Source organism: Pomacea canaliculata, linkage group LG1 (genome assembly GCF_003073045.1).
Source record: "Pomacea canaliculata isolate SZHN2017 linkage group LG1, ASM307304v1, whole genome shotgun sequence".
Taxonomy (NCBI): domain Eukaryota; kingdom Metazoa; phylum Mollusca; class Gastropoda; order Architaenioglossa; family Ampullariidae; genus Pomacea; species Pomacea canaliculata.
Window position 1 is genome coordinate 34,408,827 of NC_037590.1, and position 26,869 is coordinate 34,435,695.

Sequence of the window (26,869 nt, forward strand, 5' to 3'; positions counted from 1 at the left end):
TCACTGCAGATAAAGTGTGTCTTCTGCTGGCTAACAAAACAGTATTAATAATAATTTAATTTACACGGGGCTTTACCCACCATCAAAGGCTGACTCAAAGTGTCTTACAATATATATATAAAGACAATAATAATGGTCTCCAAAACAGTTCATTTTGTTCTCATTTTTGAGCACATATGCTGTATTGCTGTTGAACAACTTTTTAAACTACGCTGCCAAATGCATTCTTGTACAATACGTATTTTTGAAGAAGAGTACGATATATACACGTAAAATAATAAAACTATTTCTTTTGTTTGGAGATTGAAAGAAACCCGTCATCCCTTTTCGAAGGAGTACACATTTGACGAGTGATCACGAATATCCTATCTTCGTCCATGGAGTGATCGACTCGAACGTCTTGGCTCGACACACGAAATAAAAACGAAATAAAATTTAATGGATTGTATTCTAATTCATTTCTTCAAAACGAGCCATACTATATACCCCCCACCCCCCCCCCAATAACATTTCCTAATCTTAATATTAGAAACAAAGCAAAGAGATTTGTACAGTCTTCTAATCTCTCCGCAACACGTAGTTCGAAGAATATTATTCATTGATCGTTGTGTGGCTGTGGTAGAGCTTGCGATGCGAAGATACTACGTTTGTAAACTATGCTCTGATTAGCCCATTCACAAGTATTAGCCAATAGCGTTTGAGGTGAGAAACACGCTTGTGACGTCTGTTCTTGACACTAGCACAGCTGAAAGTCAACTTGAGGGTGTTGTACTACGCGGAGGATCGCAACAGAGATCTTTAAAGTACAGTAAGTTTGAGATATTATTTGAAAGCTTTTATCAGTTAATTATCGCACGGCTCATATTTTGTTGTAAGTTATACAGTGCTATTCTTTTTCTTTTGCAGCCGGATCTTTTGATAACTTCGAAGTAAAATCAGCCATATTTCGAAGGATCTTGCTTGACGGGACACAAGTTGCGGTACGAAAGAAATCTTTGGCCGTCCGCAACGACCAACAATTTTTTTTGTTATTGTGTAACTACATGAGAGAAGCTGTTTCTTCGTCTGTGATCATTTGATTCTGCGAGCACACCTGAAGGACGGAAAGGTCATCAGAAGTTAAAGCCCCCTGTTGTGTGAATTTTTTCACGTGGTTGATGGTCGTCGAACCTTAACGACATTCCATCTGCTGTCCACCAATCCGCCACTGTGGCGACTGTGTGTGATCCCCACCTGTGTCACAATATAAGACATTTTCATATTAGAAGGACGTACTAATAGTACACGATGCATCGCATCGCGAAACTTATGAGTGAACGGCCCTGCCTTGTCATCCCATATCTCCTAAGGACTAGTCGCTTCTACACAACCAGAGTGGAAGATGCAAGTGGAACTGGTGCAGCTCGAAATTTTGCAACCCAGGCAGCAGCAGAGCCGTTTCTCAATGGCAGCTCATCCACCTATGTGGAGGAAATGTATCTGGCTTGGCAGCGGGATCCAACAAGCGTTCATGTGGTACAGCTTGTTTTATTTACTACCAGTTTTTGTGGGGTATTGAAAAAAATTCATCATTCAATTGTTAAAAAGCGAAGCATTTACACAACACTACATCCACTAGCATCATGAGAATTTACAGTATGACTGGTCATTAACAGCTTGGCTGGTTAGACTATTTATTATGAAGGAGGCTCAATAGCCTGGTGCTAGTTATAAAGAAAGCAAAAATCTGGCCTGTTTCATATCTATGCACATGTGTACTTAGACATGTAAGAATGCATGTGTACCACATACACAGTACAGGACATTTATACAACATAGCACACTGAAAACAGCCATTGCTTTCCCATTTGGTGATAGCCAAATGACTTTATATTTAGCATCTGGTGTAAAATTACATCAGGATAAATAGTATTTTTTTTTAGTAATGAACTTATCCATGTTAAATTCTAAAGCATTTATAAGAGATAATAATTTATACTTTGTGAGGTTATAATGTGGACTGGTGCCAGGGACTGTTTACTGAAGTAAGCTTCTCAGTCCTCCACATTCCCCTATCCTGAGGTGCATTTGTGCTCTGGATAACACACTTATTGGTTACTGATTTAAACATGAACTCGTGCTAGGAACTGTCCCAGTGGACAACCAGTTTAATTCTGACAGCACACGAGGTCAGTTTTTTCCTTAGCTTAGAAATGTTTTAATCACATTACAGAAATCCAAATCGTATTAGAAAAAGTTGCCAAGTTGTTTTGAGAATAAAACATTGTCACACTGAGCATCCAAAAACCCTGAGTTTAGGTCAGATGTCTTAATTGCACAGAACTTGAGTGATAAATCTGACATATGAAAGTTGATATTTTGTCACTACTTGTCGATGATAACAGTATTACATGTGTAAAATGTGACACCAATAATTAGAGAAGTTTCTTGACATTAAGGATTGAAGATCAAGATAATATTACTGTATGAGCATTGCTATGTGTTTTCTTGTGTTTTTTTTTTTACCAGTGTCGGGTTTATAAAACCCCTAACAATCTTAGCTGGTGTCTGGAAACCCCTAGTATATTTATAGATAGTACACAGTTTATATGGATAGATGGTAAACACTGCATATAGTTGGTCCCTTGGTTGGAGGAATGGGCATTGACATAGCAATGGGAAGGTCAATAGCTGGTCTGTCTTCTATTACATTGACAATAATAAATAGCTAATCAGTATTGCAATAGATGTAGAACTAAATTCATAATTAATAAAGCTCTCAGTATTCACCTTATAGCACTTATTATTTATGATAACAGTTGTACATTTATTTTGTATTTTTATGTGAAATGTACTTAAGCCTGTTGCTGAATATAGTCTGGTAGTTAAGAACAATTTAGCAAAGGTAGTGGTGGTGCAGAATGAAGAACAATTGAGAGAAAATCGAGTGCTCATTTAAGTTACCTGTCTGTTGCACACTCCCTTGCGTACAGCATGTTTAGTTTAGTCCTTGTCACTCCTTGAGGAGCATAGTACCCCAACAAATCCTCGGCAGCAGACCCGGTTATGGACAGCCATCTTCAGTTGGGCCCTTGTGGTTTCGAAAGTCCTTTGCCTTACTTTCTACTGTTCTTTTCCAATACTTACAGCATGTAACATTCAATAATTTGTGGATAAAATACTTGTACAGAGAAAGTTTAGTATGGTTAAAAGTCACATTTATTTACGAAGTGTTTTTGCAATAACAAAAATTTATTGGTTGAGAAATATTCAGTGCAGACAGTAAGTGAATCTAAAAGAATTAGTTACGCATTCCAACACACTATCCAAATGTACTTTAAAAAATAATAAATAAGTTGTAAATTAATCTCTATTAATTGTAAACCCAGAAGTTGAGCTACCTGAATGCTTGCTTTCAACCGTTTGTGACATTGCTGCAGTTACAGAACCTTGTCAGATATGTAATTGCCCTTTTACATAAATAAGGAGGCCATTCACCTTCTGATTGACATTAGCATATGACCTAAGAGGCTTTGGTAAGGTCATAACAGTATGTAATAATTAAGGTTGCTTGTAATGGGTACACATGCTATCAGCCACATACAAGCATAAGAATTAGAGAATTAAAGAATACCATTGACACCTTTTAAATAAGATGTGACCAACTTGAATTACAACCTTGACAAATGTTCTAAGGAGTTTACAGTTTCAAGGACGCACTTTAAGACTTCTTAACCAGGAATGCCAGAGCCTCAAAACTTGAAAGTGCCTCCAAAAATATATTGGCAAACAAATTTGTACAGCTGAGCATCATGACAGAGTTTAATGTTCCAAGCATTCACCTTCAAACCATTGGTATCCTGTGGCCCACATGGTCAAATGTTCAACAGTAGTAGTCCAGATAAGCATTGTCTTCAGGAACATTGCATCAAAATACTAGATTCTGTAGTGCAATGACATGTGTATCAGTCTTCTGGGAGTATGCTTGTTGCTTGTTACAGTTCAGCTAATCCAGTTAAACAACATGAAATAGGGAAAAGGTTGGGGTAAGTCAGGTCACGAAGTTAGTATCATGTAAGAAGTCATTATCTGAATATTATTTACCATAAACCATGATGAAGTACATACTTTAACACATAAACACCAAACAAGTGTGTTTGAAAGAGAGCAGTAGGTAAATATTTAGTATTAACTTCCAAGGCTTTTTTACTATATAAATAAGAGAATTTTTCTAGACCACTTTTTTGGGTATTGATTTGAGAAGCCACATAGTCACTTGTGGTTTCTGTTTCTGCTGTTTCACCAAGCTTTTTGTGTTGCCACTTGGTAGGCAAGAGGATGACAGATCTCAAGCATGGCGCAGTAGGTCAATCGCACATGTTTGTTTTTATTTCATCCTTCCCCTCTTCATTACACCCCTAGCCAATGGAAAATAGTCCCACTGCCTTGTGGACAATGTTAAAAAAGATAAAGCCTAAGAAGGTAAACCCTCACAGAAAATCAAGATGCTAACACAACATCAGCAGGTTAAGACTTTCCATGGTAAAAGTACCCAGTACCTATGTGTTCATGATCCGTCCAATCCATTTGCCATGTCATTTGGAGAGGAATATAGGCACTACCAAATGTATACACTCAGAGACAAGGTCATGGGTATTCGCTGCAAAAGAAACATCATGTTAGATCTGTAGAGGCCTGGATCAATGACTGTGCACCCTAACGGCAGGCTCTAGGGTGAAGATAGTAAAAATTGTGCTGCTGGAACATAAGCAGGTATAAAATTAAGAGAAGGAACGTCCCTTGGTAAGTAGAACATCCACACATTAAACGAATACTCACCCATGAACTAGAATGGTAACTGTGGGGCTGGCAATGGTCAGAATTTGGGGAGACAGCAACTGAAAAGGGCCTTAAACTCTAGCACATTAGAGAGGAAATCTGAAAACGCATGGTGTGGACTTCCTCATACATAGTGTAGTAGTCAGAGCCACCATCAGCTGTACACCCACATACAGCAGGCTGATCTCCTTTCACATCTGCCAGGCCTCACCATTGTCCAAATATATGATCCGACCTCCAGTATAAAGACAATGAAGTGGAGGAGTTTTACCAAAAGCTAGACTAGGTTATAAAGGCAGTACTGAAAAAGAACATCCTCGTTCTGCTGAGTGACCGGAACACCAAGATCAGCCCAGATGCCTACCAACAATGGATAGGAACAGTGGGTAAATTTGGCCTTGTCGTAACCAATGACCAGGGCCTAAGATTCCTAGAGCAGTGGTTCTCAAAGTGTGGTCTGCGGGCATGTCAGGTGGTCAGCGGCTGACAGTCAGCAAAGTGATGTTTAAAGTGATGCATTCCTCCCATTAACCCTAACCCCTAACCCTAACCCTGGACTCTGGTTGAAGCCTTATGTGCAACCTGATGCATGAAGAGGAATAGATATAGATAGATAGATCATAAGAAACATTTTAAGGTAAAGTAAAAGGTAAAAGTCATCCTCAACCTTTTGTAGGTTGTGGATGGGACACTTTGCTCATCTCTTCTTGCTCTCACTGCTTTACCTTTACCTAACCCTCTATGGAGTCAGGGCACCAATCCTGACAACTAGGGAAAGTTTGCTGCATCACACCGGTATTGAATTGTTGTGCATCTGGGTTCAGATGCCCTTGCTCTAACCACTTTGCCCACCACTTACCTGTATGATAATGTCAGTCAAAATTAATGATATCCAAAAGAAGTAATAGTCAAAATCAGATGATCATGAATGAACATTTCTACACAAATAAAACTTCCATCGTCATCCCCTTGGTTACCATGTTCCATCAGTATTAATTAAGCAGTAGTATTATATATATAATTTTTTTAAATTATAGTTATTGCTTTAATGAAATCATGCTGAGCACAAAATATTTTCTAAAAGTTTGAGGAAGGTTGACACAAACCTATCTGCTTTCTCTTAGTCCTGGGACAGTTTCTTTCGGCAAAGTTCTCGAGGGGCTCCGCCAGGCCAGGCCTATGTTCGACCTCCTGCTCTGAGTCCCGTCAGCGCTGTTCCCATGCCACTTCCACGTCATGCTGTTACCCAGGGAGCTCCTGTTGACGAGAAAACCATCGAAGATCACTTGGCTGTACAGTCTATCATTCGTTCATATCAGGTGCCTCATATTTTGCCATTTCACTAGATAACACTAGATTATACTTTTCCTATGGCCAGTTCATTTTGGTTCACGCATAACTCTTGTGATGCCAAACACTGGCACCTTAGCACTCAGTGGTTCACAGTCTTGTTTTGTGTTTTTAGAACCTGAACATTACTTTCCTGAAAACAGATCATTTTTTATATATTATTAATAACTGTGAATTAAATATCTTTAATGTTTGATTTCCTGGATGCATGCACTTACTGAATTTTTATGAAGCTTTTATTTTTTCTTGATACTGCAGGTCATCCTCAGTCTGATATTCATTAAAAATACACATCTAAATATTTCATCTTCAAAATGTTTGTAATTTATATGAAGCAGTTTATCAGTTTCACATTGTGCTAACAATTTTTAAAGTTACTGACATTTGATTTATAGCTTCTCATATTACTAATGCTATTTACATCACTTATGAATATTTAAAGGAAATCGTTGCTGGGAGAATGTAGCAGGATACAATAATACATTGTATTATTTAATACATGTTCCTAACATTCTTCCCCTCTGTTGATTAAGTGACTATCATATTTTGAATGAATAAGCTGGACTGAAGTCCTCTGAATGCAAAACATGATAGAACTAGATAAGAACAACTAGATAATGCCACCAATGCATATTAACATTCTTTACTGCCACCAAAAATGCTCAGTAAAAGTGGGTAGGAGGGCAGTGTATGTTAATACATAGTTGCAGTTTGATATAATATTGACATAAGTTTTTAGACATCTAAACAATTATTTGTGCAGAATAGACATAAAAGTTTGGTATTAATAATAACTGCTTCCACCATTTATGGGGATGCTTATGGTGTGCATGATGATGTGGTTTAAGTTTGACACTAACTGGTAAGATCCTTAAAACCTGATGACTGCAGCTAGACAAAATTAGGAGAAGGAGAAAGTGTATTTACTTCAGACTGCTTGTTCTGATGCCTTCTTTCATTGCAGTTTTCTTGCTAGGAATGCTTTGCTAGCACTGTTCAGACTGCAGACTTGCTTTTGTATAATATGATGAAAATAAGATTTCATATTTTAATAAATCAGGGAGGCCAGCACCCCCTTCTCTTTTTTGTTTTTGCCTTCTTTAAAAAAGATAATATTGTTTGTGTGCATATGTGGATTCTGAAATTTTATGGCACTCTAGAATTGTGTAGTTAGACTTGCACACATAGGACTAAGAGCAGATAAAATATTAGTCAGTTAACCATTGGGATCACATCTAGTTTGTGACTTGTGGCATGTCCCAGATTTAGTTAAGAAATGTTGTTGGAGGATCCATTGACAGATTTGAAGGCATTGAACACTCAGGAGAAGATGCAGAAGATGAAATAAGAGTCAAGACATGTTCGGCTAGATGGTAACATGAATTGTGATTCAAGCTGCCATATTTTTGCCTAAATCTAATTTATTTTTTTAGCTACGGCTTGATCTGGTTCTTTACTCAAAAAGTGTAGCAGCATTGGCTTATTGTACTGTTATAGAGCATTTCATTTTTCAAGATGCTGCTTAAAATAGCTAGAAAGCTTGCTTTCCTTATTCCTGAATGTAAAATTTAAATTATAAACTGATATTTTTCTTTACAAATGGGACTAAAATCAGCAAGTACACCATCTTTAAACCTAGCCCACTGTGCACATATACCTGGAGTATTTCTAGAGCAGAACAAAAGGATTTAATGAGGACAGGCATTTAGTCCTCTTTAAGACCACAGTGTAACCACATTTGCAGAACATTCAAAAGTGTATTTGTATATTTATATATTTCTTCAGTTTTTCTCATGCTAGTATCCCTGAATATTTTTGCTGAAAGTAGTGTGTAGTACAGTTGAATAAGAACACTTGTCCTAGTTTTCTTTTTAATTAAGGTGATCAGTGACATTGACTCATTGGTTTACTTTGTACTGTAGACACGGGGTCACAACATCAGTGCACTGGATCCGCTTGGAATCTTAAGTGCTGATTTAGATTCTGAGATCCCACCAGAGTTGATTGTTTCAAATTATGGGCTGGGTATGTATAGTCCTGAACTGTTTTTCTTTTCACAAGTCTAAAGGTCAGGTGAAGGTTGTTAAGATGCAACTAGACAACCACTGGTAAAATCCCTTTGAAATTGATAGTATTTGCTGCACATGCATATTGACTGGCATAATTTCTGCTTGAAAAGTTTGCTTCTGCACAAAGAATGAATTTTATTTTACATGCATCGTTTATCTTGAGTTTGTGGTTTTGAAGAACTTTTATACCTACGGAGTGCTTTTACTAAACCTGTTTTGCTCAGCTAAGTATTTTGAAGCATCCATTTTTTATTTTTTTTTCCTTGACACTGCAGGTCACCCTCAGTCTCACATCACTATGAAGGAAGCATACAGTGTTTTTCTTCTCTAGCCTGCTACTGGAGTAGTATTTGTACTAATGTTCAACATTATTACTTCTTCTAAGCAATCTCCTTTGTTCCTGATTGTGATCAGGGTTAGGTGATTCATTTCAAGAATGATTTGTTTTTTTATACTAAATTTCATTTTCATTTATTTTAAGCAATATTGCACTCATGGAAACAGTAAAACCTCCCTATTAAGACTATAAAATCTACCAATATCAGGTCGTAACTGAGAAGATTTGTAATAGGGAAATTGACCGGTCTGCTTTCATTCCACAGACCATAACTTTCAATATTAAATTCATGTTCATTTATTTAATGTTGAAAGTTCTTAAAGCCACATCATAATACTTATCTTTGTTGTTTATACCTCTGCTCATTCATGCTTATTAGGTCATCATTGCATTTGAAGATTAGTAGGGAAATGAATTCTCCAGGTAAGAGCATTTGGTCAATACATGTGTACTCTGGTAGACAAAGATGCTTTCCTAAAAAGCACTATATTTCTTAAGTTTGATTTATAAAAAAAGTTGCAATAAAGCAAACAGTCGATCACAAGAACTTTATTTTAATAAACACATAATGATGTGTGCTGGTAAACAAAGAGACCAACAGTAAATAGGAATGGTCATTTTTACCCCAAACCATATTGACCTGCCTGAATCATTCAACCCATCATGATCATAATCATGTAAGACCATTTCATCCCTACACTGAAAGTTGAATCAGCCTAGGCCCAGGCTGAATGAATGCCCAATCAGCAACAATTGTCTAATGTCAACCGAATGTTTGCATATACATTTAATACAAACCTCCAAACTAAAGAATAAATGATGACAAAGATTTTTGCTAAATCAAGTACAAGAATCTTGTTTTATGTGCCAGTACAAGAATTTTGTTTTATGTGCCAGTGTGAGATTTTATCTCTGAATGTGTACAGTCAAGCAAAGATCGGGGCTGAATTTCAAACAGTGCATGGGTTTTCGGTGATAGCGGACATTAATAGCTGTTTGAGTCATTGATGATAGATTCATTTTGCGGGATTTTGTTCAAGTTTGACTTTATGTGTTGGGGGTTGATGTAGTCTTACATGGAATGATATAATCATGATTGGGTAAATCTGACTCAGGCGGGTGGTTGACATGGCTTGGGCAATATTGTTCTGAGTTGACATCACCAATGACCTGATAAATAAGCACTTTTTCAAAATGTATTTATTTTACATTATTTTCGCATAAATTTTTAATGTTATATAAAATATTGGCCAAAAACAGTCTATTTAAAAAAAGGTTACTTTTTTTTCCAACCCCCAACTTCTGCAAGAAATAAGTCATAACAGAGCATAAACTGTCGATCCTCAGTTGATTTGGAGAGATAGAGGTGACATTAGTTTAGCAAATTACATCTGTGGCAAATTTTTTTTGGGATATCTAAGGGGGAGGTCATATTACAAAAGGTCTTAATGAGGAGGTTTTTCTCTGTTTGATATATGGATTTCAGCCTCCCCTATTTTTTAAACATGTGCTATACACCTTATTGAAATATATGGTATGAAGTATTTGGTTGAGTTTGACCTGACATTTTTTTTTCTGTTTTGTTTTTAAATATGCTTTTGATTACACTTAAGCTTACAGTTTGATCTTCTGCTTGTACAGCTTACAGAGCCTTCAGAATCCTGAATTCATTTTCTGCATCTAGGAGATATTAAAGATTTTTTTCATAATAATGAGATTGATATTATAGCCAATGCTGTGAAGTTTTCCCAGGATTTTTTTTTTTTTTTTCCAGTTGGTAACTATGGTGTGTCCTTGAGTTTGTCAACACATGGCAACCTGCTGGGATGCCTGCATGGTGTTTCTCCCATCTTATATCGTTAGATGACTCATCTAACTCATGTTCATGTCTTTCTCTTCTGTTTCACATTTGATATTAGATTCGTGGTCATCACTTAGCTGACTTAGACCCTCTAGGCATCAGCAAAGGAGACTTGGAGTCCAGCGTGCCAGTTGAACTCCTGTTGAGTCACTATCATTTAGGTAAGAGTGTTGGACATGCCAAACATGAGCTGACAGGATTTTACTGCGAACTGACCATGTATTTGGAGTGGATCCTCTCCTGATAATGTACATAAATTTGTATTGCTTATTTATTACATTCAAAAATGTTGTTCTGCAGTTGCAGTTAAGGGTTGGTGAATGGTAGTAATTACAAAAATTCAAAGAAAATTAAAAAAATAGAGCGTACACTTACTTGGACATATTTTGTGTATTTCTGCACAAAATTGGAAAGCAAAACAAAGTCACTTTTTATGCATACTTCACAACCAGATTTGGAAGATGTGTGTAAAGTTTATCCCTGGTTGCAGTAAAATACAGAACAAATGTATGACAGTTTGCTTGCTGTGAAGTGGTCACCTGACTTGACACTGCAAAACTTTGACACTTGACATAAGATTTTCTATGACAAAGCAATTTCAGCATGTAGAAACAGTCAAATTTTTACATTTTCAATTCTGATCAGTTGGACATGAAGGAGATGGTGCACCAGACAACACTAAATGGCATTACTGCCCAAAATCAACTAGAAAAATTAGTGCTCGTCTGATGCTAGTTCACTCTAGTGACTAAAAAGGTGTTTATTAATGCTTTGTTATATCTTAATCCTTGTGGTTAGCTCACTATATGGCAGGTCATCATCTCAATGCTTCCTTTAGCCTGTGGCTGGAAAACTCTCCTTTCCTGTCCATCATATGAGTACCTGATTTATCAGTGAAAAGCAGGGGAAAGAAAGGGCTCAACTTTGGCTCTGTCTTCTATATGCCATCCCCTGAACAGGATGAACAACTTAAAGCTCGCGTTTGTGATGGCCATTAAGTCATGGAATCCTTTAACTTTTATAACTCAAGGCATGCTGCAGCTTTCAGGGATTGCAGAAGGCTTCTGTTTGCTGACTTAAATATTGTAAATATTGACTACCATGCAGGAAATTTTACATCTTTTGCTCTGCAAACCAGTATCTGAGACACTAAGGCTTTATATAAAAAAAAATAATTTCTCTCCTTCTCCCTCAGTATTTCAATTAGAAGAGTTAACAAATCTATCAATGCAGCTAAAATACAGTAATTTCTTTGTGAAATGGATGGAAACTTGTAGTGTTGCATTATAGAATTTATTGACACTTTATATAAGATGTATGTAAATGGAAAATAAATATCAAAATGTAAATATAATTTACTTTTTGAAAACATAAAAACTAAATATACACATTCATTTAAGGCCTTTAAACTTAAGTATAGGGTGTGCATGGTATTTCTGAACTCAGTTATTGAAATACAAAAGTGAGCTCGGGAGTGTGTTTCATATACACTACCAGATTGCATGTCTTATTCGCATGGCTGGTCATGTATTTCAGGATATTTCTCACATAATAACACATATTCTGTCTATGAAGTGACTTTTAGACTGCCCCAGGAGGTTCAGAGATGTGGGCTGGATTTCATGTAAAGCTATATCTAGCTTTCAGGCTTGTCAAACTGATAAATCTTCCTATATAGATGTGATAAGCTTTATAAAACCCATAGCAGCCATGCAGTGGGGTAAGCAGGATAGAGGTCATCAGTTTGACAAGCCCGGATGCTAGCTACAGCCCTATCAACCTCCTTGTGAAACACACATGATAGATACATAAGAAAAGGCCTTATTAGGTAAATTTTTGAGTGGAAACAATTCAGAACATATTGGTCTATCATTTAAGATGAACTTGCTGTTCCCTTTAAATAACATAACTAGAAGCTTTTGCCAGTTACTAAGAAACTTTGAACAACTGGAGTATTGTGAAGTTTTTCTAGAAAGTAGGAATCATCATCTTTGATAGATCTTCCCCATCTTAACAATTATTCCTTTCAAGTGCATTGTGGGATTAATATGTTTATTATTTATTCTTTTGCCAGGATTGTATTCTGATCGTTTAGCAGTTTGATGGGCAGCACCTTGGACTGCCCCTTGATGCATGCTCATTTTTTTCAATTTGAGTACTTTGAGCAGAAGACTTTTTTCAACACAATGAAATTATTTTTCACATTTACTAATGTGTGTGTTTGGGCCATATTAATAAATAGACTTGTAGAAAGTGTGCTTCTGATATCCCTGTAAAAATAATGAAAACTTTTTTAAGGGACTTCATATGTTTTACATCTAGAATGGCCATGTCCCTTTTAAATGTTTTGCATTTAAAGTTTTTGTCTCAGTTGTCAGTCATTGGCTTATGCCTCAAATGTTTAGCTGTATTTAAATGAAATAATCGTTTTCCAAAAGCTATTTAGATGTGTAGTTTTCAGCTGTAGAATTGTTGACTAACAATAGAGATGGCAGAAATTAAAATTAGACTTTCCATAAGGTGCTAATTTCTATAGTGGATTCAGTAGCAGCAAATATAAAGAACTGTCAGCATCATTATCTCTTGGGAGGAATGTGTTGAATTGCTACCTTTTGCTCTCATTTCTGAACTGGTGCTGAAGTTAACATACATGTATGCAGTCACACTCAAAATCTTCACTTTAATTGTTGTCATCTACGTTTTCTAGATTTTAGAGCTGTAAATAGAAATGATAAGGGAGGTTTGGGAAGATGAGAGTAGTTGCATGGACAGAGAAAACATATGAAAGTGAGTGTGCGCTGATAGAAAAATATCAATCTGCTCTTGCTTTGAGTATGATTTCATTAAAATTTTAAAGCAAGTTTAACATGAACACTATTAAAGCTATTTTTTTTTCTTTTTTGCTGCTACTGCTGCTTTTCCTTAGAAGTATTAATAAATTTTACATGAACTTCGCATGTGCAGCAATCCTCGAGTGCTCACCACCAATTAATTTCTTTCACATGCTAGGATTTTAATAAACAAGTCTTTGAATTGTACTTAAGAAAGATATGCTAATTTTTATTTTACTCTACCTTATGCAAACTGTAGATATATATAGGGAGAGAGAGAGATACAATTAAATTTAATGTTTTATAGAAGGCGAATAGGTAATTTTATATCAAAATGTATCCCGCAGACCATGTGTTTTTGTTATTTTATTCCCCTGACTTTACATGTAGCACATATTCTCTTTTAACCCTACCTTGTTGGACATAGCCGAATTTTTTTTTAAATGTGTTTCTTTCCCATCCATAAACTGAAACCTAGATGACCAATAACATAAATATAAAAATATACACTTTATTTAAAGTATAAGCTTCGTGCACAAGTATAAAGGTTGCTATATGATCACCTAAGTCGGATTGATACCCACCCACCTTTTTCATCGTTCTTCAGATGATCAGGCTATGGAGAGGGTTTTTCGCTTGCCAACTACAACCTACATTGGAGGGAATGAAGCAGCTCTACCTCTGAAAGAGATTATACGACGTCTGGAGGCAATTAATTTTGAATTTTAAAACATCTTTTTTGTTTTCTTTACTTCCCTTGTAACAAAAGCAATGCTTGGATCCTTCAATTTATTTTTAGCTTGCATATGTAAACTCTATAGATGTATATATAATACATTATATAATGTGTACATACATATAATAATAATGCATCCTAGTTCAGGTTCATTCTCTGAGACATGGGTGTACATGTTATTGGATGTACAATTTTTTTTTTTAATGTGAAAAGATGTGTGCTTTGATAAGATTCATTTCTACAAATGTTTACATTGCTGTGCTGGGGATAATTATTTTGACACCAAGTGAATAGGTCAGTAGGTTTAGATGAGTAACCAGGTATATAAAGTATAGCATATCATAAACCTTCTACACCTTGAAGCAGACGAACTTGAAAACCAGTGACACAAAACTATGGATTCAAGATGGTGCAAGAAAGAAGGAATTTTTTCTTGCTTTGTCAGTACTTTTCTGTCAGAGCAAGATAAGCAACCATGAAAATTCAACATAACTCAGCTGTCTAAAAGAATGCATGGTTTAAATTTGGATCAGGAAGTGTACTGCCGGCACATTGGTGTAGAGTTTATGTTCATCAATAACCTCGACCAAACTGACTGGATACGTCGCAAATTTGAGACGCCAAGTATCATGCAGTTCAGCAACGAGGAGAAACGCCTCATCCTGGCCCGTGTCATCCGTTCCATAAGGTTTGTCAGGCAGCCCAGGTCTTCTTCATCATCGTTGTGTTTCATGTGTTATATTATTTTGATGGTACTCTTGCTGTGAAGAGCTAGTAGAAACTATCATAGTATCATCACACTGTGCAGTAGGAATTTTATTTCATGTTATTAATGAACATGAATGGGATGAACAGTTTGGTGGCTTAGGGTCACAGTCATGAGTGTAGCCAATTGTGCCAGGATTTGTTCATTCACATTAAGCGTACTCTGCAAGAAATGCAGCAGCTTGGAATAAATGTCTTACAAGACATTTTCAAAAAAGAACAAGAAAGCTAGTTGAATTAGATTAAGTACTATTACTCTACTTTTTCCTTATGTTTTGGTCAGTTATGTAGTAATGCCAAGTAAGATTTATACTTTTTAAAAAAAAGATTCATCAGAACCTACGCTGGCATATGCATATTCAGAAGATAATTATATTCTAAGTTTCAAGTCAAATAATGTGCACTTGATCATGCATACATTGCATTTAAGTTAACCTGAAATTTAATAAACATTGCCAGGGGAGGATTAAAAGCTTAATAAAAAGCTATTTTTGGTGCTATTTGTAATTGCGAATAGTATCTTATGCTATTGCTTAGGTATTCCTTTGAGTCTAAAGAGTTTGTTTTAAGATTTTCCTTTTCTGTTGCACAGATTTGAAGAATTTCTTGCTCGTAAGTGGTCTTCAGAAAAACGTTTTGGACTGGAAGGAGGCGAAGTGCTTATTCCAGCTATGAAGACTATCATTGACTCTTCCAGTGCTCTTGGTGTTGAGAGCTTTGTTATCGGCATGCCTCACAGGTTTCGTCTCATAAACATTTCCTTAATGAGTGATCAAGCTGCTTATGAAACTCGCTGCAGTATACTTTTAGAAGGGATGGTTATTACCATTTGATTTTGGGGTTGATGAAGGGATCTAGGTCGATAGAATTATACAGAGGAAAAGATTTTTTTAAAATTGTTGACCTCTTTATCCTTTTGACATGCAACGGAAGTACCAAAAAAAGTGATCATTTGCATATCGGTTCATTGGAGTTGACATCTGTGAGATTACTTATTATCTCACTATTGCTTTTTCTCAGAGGTCGATTGAATGTACTTGCCAATGTATGTCGCAAACCTTTGGAGAAGATCATCTGCCAATTTGACTCGAAGCTTGAAGCTGCTGATGAGGGATCTGGAGATGTGAAATATCACCTGGGCATGTCACATGAACGTCTAAACCGTGTCACCAACAAGTACATCAAGCTAGCTGTGGTGGCTAATCCTTCTCACTTGGAGGCTGTTGATCCTGTTGTTCAGGGCAAGACAAAGGCTGAGCAGTACTACCGTGGGGACACTGATGGCAAAAAGGTTTTTACAACAAAAGTTTCATTTCAAGTGCAGTGTTTAAAAGGGTGGTGGGAAGTGCTTTAGATGTTCTAAGATGCTCTCTTAAAATATTTTTTTTCTTGAAGCAATCTGCAAAACGTTGCAATAGAGCACAAACAGTAGGTCACAAAAAAGTTTTGTAAACACATAATTTCTGAAAAATGTCATTAATGTAACACAGTTCACTGATGTGCACTGGCAAACAAAAATACAAATCTAAAACATCTTTCTTAATCCCTTCCAGAAATTTAATTAATCTGCCATGTGAATATAACATTAGACATTACATGCATTATCTTTCAAAATGTACTTAATTTATTTTGCATTATTTCTTCAGAAAGTCATAATATAGAGCAAAGGATCAGCCAGAAGCCGTCTGAGCATGCAACATGTCTTGTTTTGTTTTGTTTTCGTTAAAAGTCGTAATAGAGCACAAACTTAGGTCTTAAGTCACTTTGGGGAGGTAGTCGTAGACGTTCATGATCTTCTAATGTAATGAAGTACATCTGTGGAAAACTTTTGGAGTCCTATCTAAGAGTGGGATTTCAATACGAACTGAGGATGTTTTACTGTTTAAGCTTCTTGTGTTCTATTAATTATAATTATGCTTTGAAATACCTGTAATTGAACTGCAGTAACTATTGGGCTTATTTTGAAAAATGATAATTTAGTTTTTGTTTTTGTTCACATTTTCATGTTTTTAATTGTCATTGAAAATCAGATTTTGAGAGACAAAATGCACACCAGTCTCACATCAAATAAATTTTACCCCCCCTCCCCCTTTTACTCCCTTTTTAAGAATTGACTACCTCTTATTTATTAAGATAAAAGGCTAAAGACTTCAAAAAGAAATATCCTCTGTGAGCAAGGTTTTCTGCTGTCTTGTAGGTGATGAGTATTTTGCTGCATGGAGATGCTGCCTTTGCTGGTCAAGGAATTGTATATGAGACACTCCACCTGTCAGATTTGCCAGCTTTTACAACCCATGGCACCATTCATGTAGTTGTCAACAATCAGGTGTGTGCTTATTGTTCTATTGTATCATCATTTGTTTCTTCTAAAGGTGTTTTCATTCATTGTTAATTGATCTTGGTATACATGAAGCATATTTTGATAAGAATACAGTAAGATTTTTAACACTCATTCTTCTCCCACCAACCTGCATCTGATTTTTTTAACTATTTTTTTTTCCACTGTTCGTAGGCAGTCTCTGCTCACAATCCTGTACTTTGCAGGTAGTGTTTAGAGCAATTTTTTTATTGTTATTTTAATTGAGTCATGCTTCAAGTTTGATTTGTTGGCCTCCCAGACATTTACGTGAGTTGATAATCGGAAAACTGTCATAAAATATAACCACAACAAAACGAATTTATGGTGTTGTTATCAATTCCTTTAGTTGTGACACAATCCAGAGGTCATTTCAGTTCCTTGACATGTTCTTGACCATTACTTGTTGTCGGGGCAGCAGCTATTGTAGATGCAGTAGTTGACGGAATTCTCTGCTGCATCAGTCCATCACATAAACACAGCAAGCAACCCAGTCGTAGTGAAGCACTGATCCTTGGTGAATGACATTTCCAGAATTGTTCATAGGTTGAATTTGTGGACATTTGCTAAATGTTCGTTCTAAAGTGTGGAAGTTTTTTTTTTTTTTTTTTTTCAAGATTGGCTTCACCACAGATCCAAGAATGGCAAGATCATCTCCTTACTGTACTGATGTTGCTCGTGTGGTGAATGCTCCCATTTTTCACGTGAATGCTGATGACCCAGAAGCAGTGACCTATGTCTGCAAAGTGGCTGCAGAGTGGAGAGCCACGTGGGGCAAAGATGTGGTTGTCGACTTGGTAGGTGATGATCTGTTAGTAAAAGTGGAATGTAGGTAATATTTATCTGGAAGCTTTGTTGTTGTGTCATACTTCTGTTTGAGTTTTTGCGTTTCTTATATAAAAAAAAAATAGTAGTTACAAAGGCCTGTGTTTCTAAATGCTACACCCAACTTAACTGCATAATAGAGACACCATGACAATACTTGTATTGAGTTTACACTATGCTACATGTCAGAAATCCAAGCAATATTTCTCTGAGAACAATCTACAGACATCTTTAATTATTTAAGTTTACCGCTTACGTTTAGTAGGTTTGTCTTTCTAACTACAAATAAATATAATGAAAACATCATTTGAAAGTTATTCATTAGTTTGGTTTCCTGTTAGGTGTGCTATCGCCGAAATGGTCACAATGAGATTGATGAACCCATGTTCACACAACCCCTCATGTACAAGAAAATAGCCAAGCAGCCAACAGTGCTGACAAAGTATGCCGAGTTTCTCATCCAAAACAACGTTGTCACACAGCAGGAATATGAGGTTTGTTGAGAATTGTAATTCACATGAAGATTCAGAATACCTGATAACAATATTACAGCAAATAACTGCATCTATTAGAACATATCAGATAGGAGTGAAAAGGAAATAACTTGTACAGTACTTTTTAGGTTTTGCTAGTGTAGATATATCTGTAGTGAGGTCTTAAAAGAAGCAGAAAAGCTAGAACATGAAGTACTTTATTCTCTGCAGGAAGAGATCGCTAAGTATGATAAGATCTGTGAAGAGGCCTACATGCTTGCCAAGAAAGAAACTGCTGTGGCCAATACAGAGTGGCTCGACTCACCGTGGACAGACTTCTTTCAAAAGAAGGACCAGATGAAACTTCCCAGCACTTGGGTTAAGGAGAGTACTTTAACACACATCGGTCAGGTGTTTAGCTCAGAGCCTGAAGATTTTGTCATCCATGGAGGTATGGATCAAATACCAAACAAAACAAAAAAAAAATAATAGTAATAGCTTAGCTTATGTCTTATCCCAACACAAGTCCAAAAACACAGGAAACTGCATTATACAGGGTTTGTAGGAACCAGTCCTTATAGATTTTTCCATGTACTTATTTTTATCCTGTGGTCCTTGCAAGTCATTACATTGACAAAATATCAGATCCATTTTTGCAAGCCAGGCTTAAACTGCTTCAGCAATATAAAGAAGGCAGAGCTATAGTTATAGACAGCTCATTATTAAGTTCATCTTATAGTATCAGATAACCATTTTGATAAAGTCAAACTGCTTTTTATTTTCTTTACCCAATTATTATTATTACCTTGATCATACAGAGATTGTACATGCACACAAGCTTTCATTCATTTCTCGGTTTGTCATGAAAGTCAAGTAACGTGGCTGTTAACTTCACTGGTCATGGACTTTTTACTGCATAATTATTGCTTTTGTGTGTGTGTATTTCAAGGTGGAGAGACCGAAGGTCACTTGATGACTATAGTGTGTTTAAAGTAACAAATCTTAGCAAGTTGAAAGATTACTTTAGAAAAAGTTTTAGGTGTCAAGACATGACTTAATATTCAGACACACCACAAAGGTAAATCGGGTTTAGTTGCTAGAAATAGCCATATGAATGATTTCATTTTATTGTAGAATTTAAAAATAATTCAATACCATCTAATGAAGATTTTTGTAGTTTCCGTAAAAGTTGTTATATTAATACAGAAAACAACAAGTAAATAATAAACTGCACATCTGTAACCAGTATCTCAAAATGAATGTGAAACTTCTAATTGTAATACCAGGTTTAAAAAGGGTGCTTCGAGCACGTGCTGAAATGTTGAAGAACCGCGAGGCAGACTGGGCAATGGGAGAAGCTTTGGCATTTGGTTCCTTGCTTAAAGAAGGAATCCATGTGCGTCTCAGCGGTCAGGATGTGGAGCGTGGAACTTTCAGGTAATCAGCCACTCAAGAAGCCTTGAGAATTCAGACCAGTGTGCTTGTGTTGAAAAGCATAAGAGTGATTAAGAGGCAGTAGATAAATGTTATACTTATAAATGCCTCAATTGTGTGATAATGTAACCTGTGCTCATATGAAGGAAAATCTCAATGCATTTGATGACATGAGGTGTTGTCTTTTTATCACATGTTGACATGAAGTCAATGACAGATATCAACGAACTTCAAATTTTTAAACAAAAATCAGATAGCTTTTTGCACAAAACCACCACCATGTTTACAAGATATTTTTCTGTTAAAGGGTTGATTAAAAGAAATTTGGTCCACACGTCTGGACTACACTAGTTGCGCCTCCATATTTGAGAGAAACCCACTCTTCTTTCAAAATGTCTTTGCAAATTTATCTCTTTCTTGAACCAGAGCCTTGATCTTCTAGTTCTGTCCTTACATCTCTTTTTCTCTGTGTGTGTGTGTGAGTGAGAGAGACTGATTTTTGTATTACAACAAAGAATGCCCTTCAGATCTTACAATTATTATTTCTTACATGTCTAGGAAACTTGGAACATTAGCAGTGTTGTCTTATCAGTTCTTTAAAGTTATGTAAACAAGGCAGATAGGCATCAAAATTAAATCTTTAATTATTTATTACTAGAATAGCAATATTTCAGAACGTAGAGAAAACAAAGATTCATACTTAAATAATACCTCTTTCCGACCATACGTAAGAAAAACTTAAGCATTGATGACTGTCATCTAGATCCTTACAAATGCATGAAAGGTCCTTACTTTGCACCATCCTGATCCCTGGGAACCCTGTATCTACCATGCTGTGCCATCCATCTTAGACAAATCAGCATTTTTGGATCACACTAGCACCTCCATCTTGTAAGAATTTCAACATATTTTTTGCAGTCACCGACACCATGTACTGCATCATCAGGAGATTGATAAGAAGACACTGGTGCCTCTTAACCACCTGTATCCCGACCAAGCCCAGTACATTGTCTGCAACAGTTCTTTGTCAGAGTTTGGTGTTCTAGGTCAGTTCCTGCAGCCATGCAAAGGGTTGGATGGATATCCATCCTTCTGTCTGTTTTCTGTTATGTGTACAGTGAAACCTCAATAATCTGGTTTAGTGACCAGTGCCCATCATCCAGATTATCAAAAATCACAGATACTCAAAACTAGTTCTAAAAATTTGAAAATGCTAGAATAAGTGCAATATCATGCACTGTTTGATTTAATTGACAAAACAACTCTTTTTCTTACACTTTCACACTGGACCCCAACTTTTTGGCATGAATTTATGTGAAGCCACTTTCTAACCTGGAGGTGCAGTTGCCAGCTGAATTAACTTGGAACAAGGCATCGCCTACATGGGCAGTACAAACCATACACAATCTTTTACAAAAAGAATGCACTGAAGCAAAAGACAAATGTCAAAACTTGTTGATGAATGGCAGTCGTTAGAAGTGGGGGTGGGGTAAGAGTGTTTGGAATGAGTCCTCTGCACCCGATTAAATCTAATGATTTTTCACATCAGGGATCTCCTGGCAGGTGCACAGATGCTGTACTTTCAACTCTTTTAGAATAATTCTTAGAGATCCATTGATAAAGAAAACTTGAGCTATTCCTGGAATTTTTGGTCTTGTGATGTGTGATGTCTAGCAGTTTGGGTTGAGGTTTTTTTTTTGCACAGTTAAAACTGGATAGTTGCGGTTTCACTGTATTTATACAAACATTTACAAAATGTTTTATTGATTGTATTTGTAGGTGGGTAAAAGGCAGTTACAATGGCCATTCCAGGTAGAGTTGACACTTCAAAAGAATGTTCATGAGAAGGGAGCTTGGTGAACGATAAATTATTTCAATTTGTGTTCTATTTGCTAACAAGAATATTACTAAACCTGACATTTTCTGCCTAGGGTTTGAACTTGGTTACTCCATGACCAATCCCAATGCTCTTGTGATTTGGGAGGCACAGTTTGGAGACTTCGCAAACAATGCCCAGTGCATAATTGACCAGTTCATCTCTAGTGGCCAAGCCAAGTGGGTCCGCCAAAGTGGCATTGTCTTGCTTCTACCACATGGGTATGAGGGCATGGTGAGTGGACTCATCCATGCAAAATCTGTAATGGGTATGCTTGACCATAATCAGTTGTACTGAGGCACAGTCTGCTGCGTCTTTGCAAAGATGATAGTTCTGCTGCCTATAGTAAATAATGTGCCACCCAGATATGACCCTTGTCCTCAGCTGAAATCCAAGTAATTTAAGATCAGCTTTCATTGGTTTCAGGTTGTTTTTGGTTTAGTGTAACATTTTTGGATGGTTTATTTTATATGTGCATGTGGCTGTGTAATGTTCGTTGGTGTTTTGAAACTATTATTGTGTACCTCACCATCATTATTGCAACTCTTGAGAACTTAACTGTATTACTCATAAGGACATTAGATCTTACTGATTCTTTTGTTGTTACAGGGTCCTGAGCACTCTAGCTGTCGTATTGAGCGATTTTTGCAGCTTAGCAATGATGATGCAGACCTTTTCCCTGTAAGTAGTAAATACTATTATGGTGAAAGTAAGGATGAGAGACTGCATAGAAGAATGGATTAGTACGGTTTTTGTGTTTAGGAATATGCATGCACTATAATTGTTTATGCTTGGAGTTTTGCATTTTGTGCAAACAGGTAAAGGTCCACCATATACAACCAATATGTACCAGGATACCACAAACCTCACATAATCTATATTTCCTGTAAATATAAATAAGCAAATAAAATGGCAGTACTAGCACAGTGTTTTTCCCTAATTAATAGGGAGCAAAGAAATGCACAGCTATCACAAAGACACAGCTTGTAACAACAGCAGTTCAGAGGCTAAGGAAGAAGGTGTAATGATATAGCATGATATGGCACATTTCAGAATTTTTATTTTGCATATTTTCCAGTTTGTTAGATTTTTGCCATTGACTTAGCTTACGTGTATCGGGGCCTTACTATGGATGCATGCGGTGTATGCACTGCACATGCAAGTTGATGCAAAGCAGCTTTTAGCATTCTCTTCTGCCTACATCAAAGCACATAAGCATCACTTTTGGTTTAAATATATAAGAAAAAAAACAGCTGTGGTTCACCAGGAAATAAAAAAAAAGTTAGATGTAATTGGTTGTAGATGGCAGCATGTTTGTGGCAGGTGGAGGATGCAAACTTTGAGATTCAGCAGCTTCACGAGATCAATTGGTTTGTTTGCAACCTAACCACTCCAGCCAACTTCTTCCATGCTATGCGCAGACAGATTGCACTGCCCTTCCGTAAACCTGTGAGTAGATCTGTTACCATCACTGTAGATTTTTTTCATCTTTCTATCAATGTTTTACCACAGCATCAAAAAAAGCCAGACTGGCATTAAAAAAAAAAAAGACTATATCTTTCAAGTCCCATTTTCAGAATGAAAGAGTGACTAAGAAAATTAATCAGGTGCACGCTGGGTAATAAATGGCTAGAAGAAGTGCATATACTAACTACAGTAGAAGTGGGGGGGATAGACATGTTAAGAACAAAATCTTTCGTTTATTGGGATCAAGATAGTTTGTAAATAAGGTGTTTTGTTCTTTGCTTACCTTGCTTCTTTCATTACTTTCCATCACAGCTGATCATAGCTACACCCAAGAGTTTGCTTAGGCTCCCAGAAGCCCGATCCAGTTTTGATGACATGATAGAAGGTTCAAAGTTCCAGCGAGTGATTCCTGAGAATGGCCCTGCCCTTGAGAACAGCCACGAAGTCCAGCGGTTGCTTTTCTGCTCTGGCAAAATATACTATGAACTGGTCAAGGAACGCGAAAGGAAGGAACGTGTCAAAGACATTGCTATTGCCCGCATTGAACAGGTCAGTCGTTTATGTAAACCTTTTAACAGACCTTAGATGATCAACATGTATCAGGGCTTCTGCTAAGGCTAAATTCTTTGGGGTCCCAGGGACCCCTTCTTCAGATTTTGAAAGGGTCCCTGTTCTTTGCCCAAATTTGAAGGGGACCCCATTGACGAAAACTGAAGGGGTCCTCCGAACTTTTAATGTGTACTGTACACAATTTTTTGCGTAAGCAGAAGCCCTGATGTATGTTTCTAGGAAAGAACTGTTGTTCCTGTGTAAAACATGGTAAATGAAACTAATTAGGAAAGAAGTCAGCTTTTATTTGAAATATGATTTACTTTTGCAGATTTCACCATTCCCATTTGATCTTGTCAAGGCTGAAATCCTGACGTATCCTAAGGCCTCCATATGCTGGGTCCAGGAAGAACACAAAAACATGGGTCCTTATTCATATGTTGAACCGAGACTGCGTACTGTCCTCCGCAAGACTGGAGACACGCGCGAAATAGAGTGAGTGTTAAGAACGTTTGCCAACAGTTTGATGACATTTTAGACAACAAATGGAGAAATGATGACCCTTTCTCTTGATTTGCAGGTATGCAGGAAGGTTCCCTTCAGCAGCAGCAGCAACAGGCAACAAGCAGATGCATTTGATGGAGCTGGCCGGCGTATATTCAGCAGCTCTTGACTTGTAATAAATGCAGTTCACTTGACAACATGCTGATCAGATGTGTTTCCTTGTAATTTCTCATCAGGTTTCTCCCCCCCACTTAACCTTTGTCATGTAGTAAGAATACCAGGTCTCATTTTATGACCATTTAAACACAATGAAAGCTTGAAAAGAAAAAACTGGGTTTCAGACCTCAGAGTTCAACTGTAACCAGTTTGATCTGCAGTGACTAATTAAATCTATGCTCTGGGGTTCAGCAAATCAAATGTTGAAAGGAATGCCTCTGCTTCTGTTAGACATTTGATGGTGATCAGATGGCAGTAAATCTGCAAACCACACAGGCCGATCAGAATTTGAATGGAGCAGTTACTCTATCTAAACAGATGCCACATAGAGGGACATTTCTAATAACATGGACTTGCCAAAAGAAAGAGCTGCAGCAGGGATTGTTTTTTCCTTTGGTGGAGAACATTTTCACATGAGGATGTACATTAAAAATGTTCCAGATATATTTAAATATTTTCAGTATATTTATGCCTGGAGTCTAAAAGATGGATTTTATTTTTTTGTTTTTCTTGCATCACATCAATGCAGATCGGTGAGCACTATATGTAACGCAAGGAGTTTTACCTCAGAAAAATTATACAGGATCTGTTTTTTTCTTGGCTGTCTACACCATTAAGTCTCACCTTCTACTTGTTTTCTTTTTACTCCCTATGCACTAAAGGCTTTTTTTTTCATACGATGTAGCAGAACATAAGGGTTGAATTTTTTTTTTTTTTTTTAAAGCAAGAAACAACCCATGATTTTAGCTAGCTTCTGTGTTCTGGCATAGCTTTCTTGTACAAGGATGTTAGTAATTTTAGAGTATTTAGTGGGAAATAAACAGTCTGCAGAAGAATGTGGAGTTCATTTAGACAAGGGTTGCCTTTTTGCAGAAAAGCAAAGGTATTAAACAATGACCTGGCCATATGGAAACTGTTTCCTTGCGGGTCTCCCACCCCCAATGTTTTCTGTGAAATTCTTTTTTGCTGTAACAACTGTATGTGGATAAATTAAAACTATTTTAGATTAATCCTGTACTCTTTAGAATTTATTTTGTATACCAGCCAGTTACAAAATAAGGAGTAAAGGTAGTCAAAAAAAGAAAAGAGATCAAAACATATATTATGATATGCCTCAAGATTAAATTTCTTGTTTTGTTTGTAGGGATTTTATGGGTAAGGAATTTATTAAGGAAATTGCATACCAATTGCCAACAGGGTTTGCAGAAATTGTTTTCACAAATGGATTCTGTTCCTCTTTGTGGAAAGTGTTATAGTATGGCTTTTTATGCGTAAAGGAGCGCTTTCTTGACATAATAAAACCCAAGAATGAGATGTGAGGCAATTGTTCTAATAGCTTTGAACAATGTACAGTTTATTTCAAATAGACATGTCTTCCTAGTTTTAAAAAATGTATGCACACATGGGTTGCAGGAGAGAGAGCTTTGGTGGAATAATTTTTGACTAGATATTTGTAAACAGCTCTGTTTTACCACAAGTACTATATGGATACCATGAAAGATTGTCATTATATGTGAAGCTTTTGGCAGCTCCATTTTTTTTTAAGAGCAAGGCATACGAGCTTGGCTAGAACAGTTTGTATCTGTCCAATTTTTGGTTTGTATTTTCTGTTTTACATCTGTTTCATACCAAATATGGTACATCAAAGTTTAGAAATTTGGTATTAGATTTTATAGCCTTTTTGTCAGAATCGCAGATGCAGCGTGTGTTCTGTAATAGACATAAAAATATTAATTTTATATTAGTACAAAGAAAACCATAAGTGTCCACTCTGAAGCAAGATCTTTACAGTAATTTATTGGTCTGTTCAAAAAAAAAAAATCAAACCAGTTTGAAGAGTTGTTAAAATTGAATTTAAACTTCTAAAGAACTGTTTGCAAGGAAATAAGTGCCTCATTTTCATTTGTCTTGACTTTTTATCATTATGCTTTACCGGTTCATTTCTTCTCTCTACCATAATACCTTAGAGCAGTAGTAAAAGCATCTTGTATGAAAAAAATTTTTTTTTTTAACATGTATTCATGAAACTTAGCCTAATCAGCTTTGGAGATTTTTGCATTTCTGTGGTTTCAGAAGTATTTAGTAACATTTGTTTAAACTTTTTTTAGACCTGAAGTGCTGATTCTGAAGAATTACATCCGTAGGTGATATTTCATTTGATTGTTGGTCTGGTTTTTATTTTGGCATCACAGCTGTCAATAAGAAATATGGTTTTTATTGTATTTGTGTTGTTTATGTCCATGTGATGTGAAAGAGGGGGACAGGAAAAACAAGCATGTCTATGTTAAAAAGGATGCATATGGTCATACAAATGTGCAAGCATGTTTAGTTTTTTAGACTATGCCAAAACTGAATAATTAGCACTGCAAAAAGATGTTCCCCCAACATAAACTCTTATTCTT

At 36.5% G+C, this 26,869-nt stretch overlaps 1 protein-coding gene across 3 annotated transcripts; it reads left to right on the forward strand.

Annotated features, from left to right (window-relative positions):
• Positions 1 to 671: 671 nt before the first annotated feature.
• On the forward strand, positions 672 to 26,689 carry LOC112571881 (2-oxoglutarate dehydrogenase, mitochondrial-like). 3 transcript variants are annotated; one of them, XM_025252427.1, is made up of 20 exons: positions 672 to 808; positions 907 to 1,515; positions 5,943 to 6,137; positions 8,091 to 8,193; positions 13,874 to 13,974; positions 14,536 to 14,690; positions 15,360 to 15,506; positions 15,788 to 16,058; positions 16,965 to 17,093; positions 17,741 to 17,920; positions 18,290 to 18,442; positions 18,653 to 18,872; positions 19,708 to 19,858; positions 20,774 to 20,901; positions 21,787 to 21,965; positions 22,341 to 22,412; positions 23,055 to 23,180; positions 23,511 to 23,747; positions 24,079 to 24,242; positions 24,328 to 26,689. In XM_025252427.1, the coding sequence occupies exons 2-20, from the start codon at positions 1,288 to 1,290 to the stop codon at positions 24,425 to 24,427; spliced, it is 3,039 nt and encodes a 1,012-aa protein (XP_025108212.1). In that variant the 5' UTR covers positions 672 to 808; positions 907 to 1,287; the 3' UTR covers positions 24,428 to 26,689. The 3 variants fall into 3 exon arrangements, with proteins under 3 accessions (XP_025108212.1, XP_025107429.1, XP_025108994.1); XM_025251644.1 differs by lacking the exon at positions 8,091 to 8,193 and adding an exon at positions 10,494 to 10,596; XM_025253209.1 differs by lacking the exon at positions 8,091 to 8,193 and adding an exon at positions 10,494 to 10,596 and having other exon boundaries at positions 695 to 803.
• The last annotated feature ends 180 nt before the right edge of the window (positions 26,690 to 26,869 follow it).

What these genes read in the sequence shown, in the direction of transcription:
- LOC112571881 (XM_025252427.1), top strand. Translation starts at nt 1,288, where the DNA reads ATGCATCGCATCGCGAAACTTATGAGTGAACGGCCCTGCCTTGTCATC. An exon ending in TGTTTCAAATTATGGGCTGG is followed by an intron (nt 8,194 to 13,873) that starts GTATGTATAGTC and finishes ATCGTTCTTCAG; the next exon opens with ATGATCAGGCTATGGAGAGG. An exon ending in GTTATCGGCATGCCTCACAG is followed by an intron (nt 15,507 to 15,787) that starts GTTTCGTCTCAT and finishes GCTTTTTCTCAG; the next exon opens with AGGTCGATTGAATGTACTTG.